General features: G+C 64.1%; 1 protein-coding gene across 1 annotated transcript in view; it reads right to left on the reverse strand.

Moving 5' to 3' along the window:
- MNEG_13061 (ATP-dependent RNA helicase DHX8/PRP22) overlaps positions 1–1693 on the reverse strand; it is a gene marked incomplete at both ends in the record, with an annotated part of 3421 nt that extends 1728 nt beyond the window's left edge. Inside the window, 3 exons of the mRNA XM_014038466.1 lie at positions 699–895; positions 1120–1266; positions 1595–1693. Coding sequence (XP_013893920.1) covers positions 699–895; positions 1120–1266; positions 1595–1693 — 443 coding nt within the window. The remainder of the gene's footprint in view (positions 1–698; positions 896–1119; positions 1267–1594) is intronic.
- Positions 1694–1712: the final 19 nt, after the last annotated feature.

Consider the following 1712-nt stretch of genomic DNA (forward strand, 5'->3'; position numbering starts at 1 on the left):
GTGTGTGTGTGTGTGTGTGTGTGTGTGTGTGTGTGTGTGTGCGCGTGCGTGCGTGTATGTGTGTGTGTGTGTGTGTGTGTGTGCGTGGGTGCGTGTGTGTGTGTGTGTGTGTGTGTGTGCTCGTGTTTGCATGTGTGAATGGGGAACAGGGGGGGCCGCTGGTCGTTCGCAGTCGCTGTTGTGACCGGCGCACCCCCCGTTGGGCGCACTCGCCTCGCAGCACCAAGCCACACTAGCCGGTGCGACCGGCCCTTGCCTTTTAACGCATCCAGCGCTGCGTGCACGCGCTGCAAGCCCGCCAGCTGACGGGTTCGCACATGCGCTTGATGGCCGAATGGTCGTTCCACGCCAAACCCCGGCAGCCCTGCAAACAGCCCCTGGCCTGCATATGAAGTCTCAAGCCCCCCCCCCCACACACACACCCACACACACACACACACACAAACACAACAAAAAACACGTCCACAAACACTCACACAGGCACACTCGCACACATATACAAACACACACGATTTTAAGCGCACTTCCTATTGACAACCCATGGACACACACCAAGAACCTGCCACCTTACAACTCCACCCCATTCACAACCCCAACTTACCCCCGATGGCCGCGACTCATGTCAAGCGCCCGCTGCCGTCACCCATCAATCCCCACCCCAAACCCCCAGATCAGCTCATCGAAACCCCGCACCCCACCTCTTGACGGTCTCAACAAAGTCATCGGGGTTGACCTTGATCCCGCTGATCCCCTGCAGCCCGCTGACCGGCCGGCCGCCGGCTGCCGCTGCTTTGACCGGGTCAATGGCCAGCAGGTCCTTCCCGGTCTTCTGGTCGACGTCGCGCATCGACAGCCCCACGCGCTGGCCCGACACGGACACCACCTTGACCCACACCTGCGATGATGATGGCGATGGTGATAATGATTGTGAAGGTGATGATGACGATGATGAGGATGAGGGCGGTGGAGGAGAGCGTCGTGCCCGCGGCTCAGCCACGCTGACGTGGCACAGCAGGGGGCGAAGGACTGGGCTGTTGCAGCAAAGCCGGCGGCCGGCTGGGCGCACGCAAGTCGGCGCCTGCCACGGCGCAGGCGTCACTGCTGCGCAACGCGCTACACCTGCCGTGCCCCCCCCTGCCCGCCCCCTGGGTCCCGGCTCCCGCGGCCGGCCATTAACAGACGCGCCTGCTGGCCGCGCTCCACGAGCCCCTTTGCGCTGCTGGCGCGCGCCGTTGTGATGTTTGAGACGTGCACCAGTCCCTCCACCTGGGGTTGGGGTTTGGGGTTCAAAAGTGGTTCAAAACTGGAAGCTCGGCGGCCACGTTGGCGAGGAGGTGGGTTGGCGGGATGCATGCACAGGGCGGCACGGCCTGACTGCCACTGGCGCCGGCAGCGCTGCCCCCCTTGAATGCAGACAGATGCCCGCGCCCGGCATGAGCCGCCGACTGCAACGCATGCCGCACAGCCCACAACATGATGATGCCGCAGCAATGCAATCCAACTGCGGTCCCGACCGCCACCCCTCCTCTGGCGGCTCACGGATGTGCGATCGGACCACCCCACGCCGCCCCCCCTTTCCCCTGGGGCCGCCCACCTTCTGCCTGAACCCCTCCACCTCCACGAAGCACCCAAACTCCATGATGCCCGACACTTTGCCCTGGTACACGCCACCCAGCTCCGGCTTATCCAGCATCGGCGGCGGCGCCAGCGGC

Source organism: Monoraphidium neglectum (genome assembly GCF_000611645.1).
Source record: "Monoraphidium neglectum strain SAG 48.87 unplaced genomic scaffold scaffold03601, whole genome shotgun sequence".
NCBI lineage: Eukaryota > Viridiplantae > Chlorophyta > Chlorophyceae > Sphaeropleales > Selenastraceae > Monoraphidium > Monoraphidium neglectum.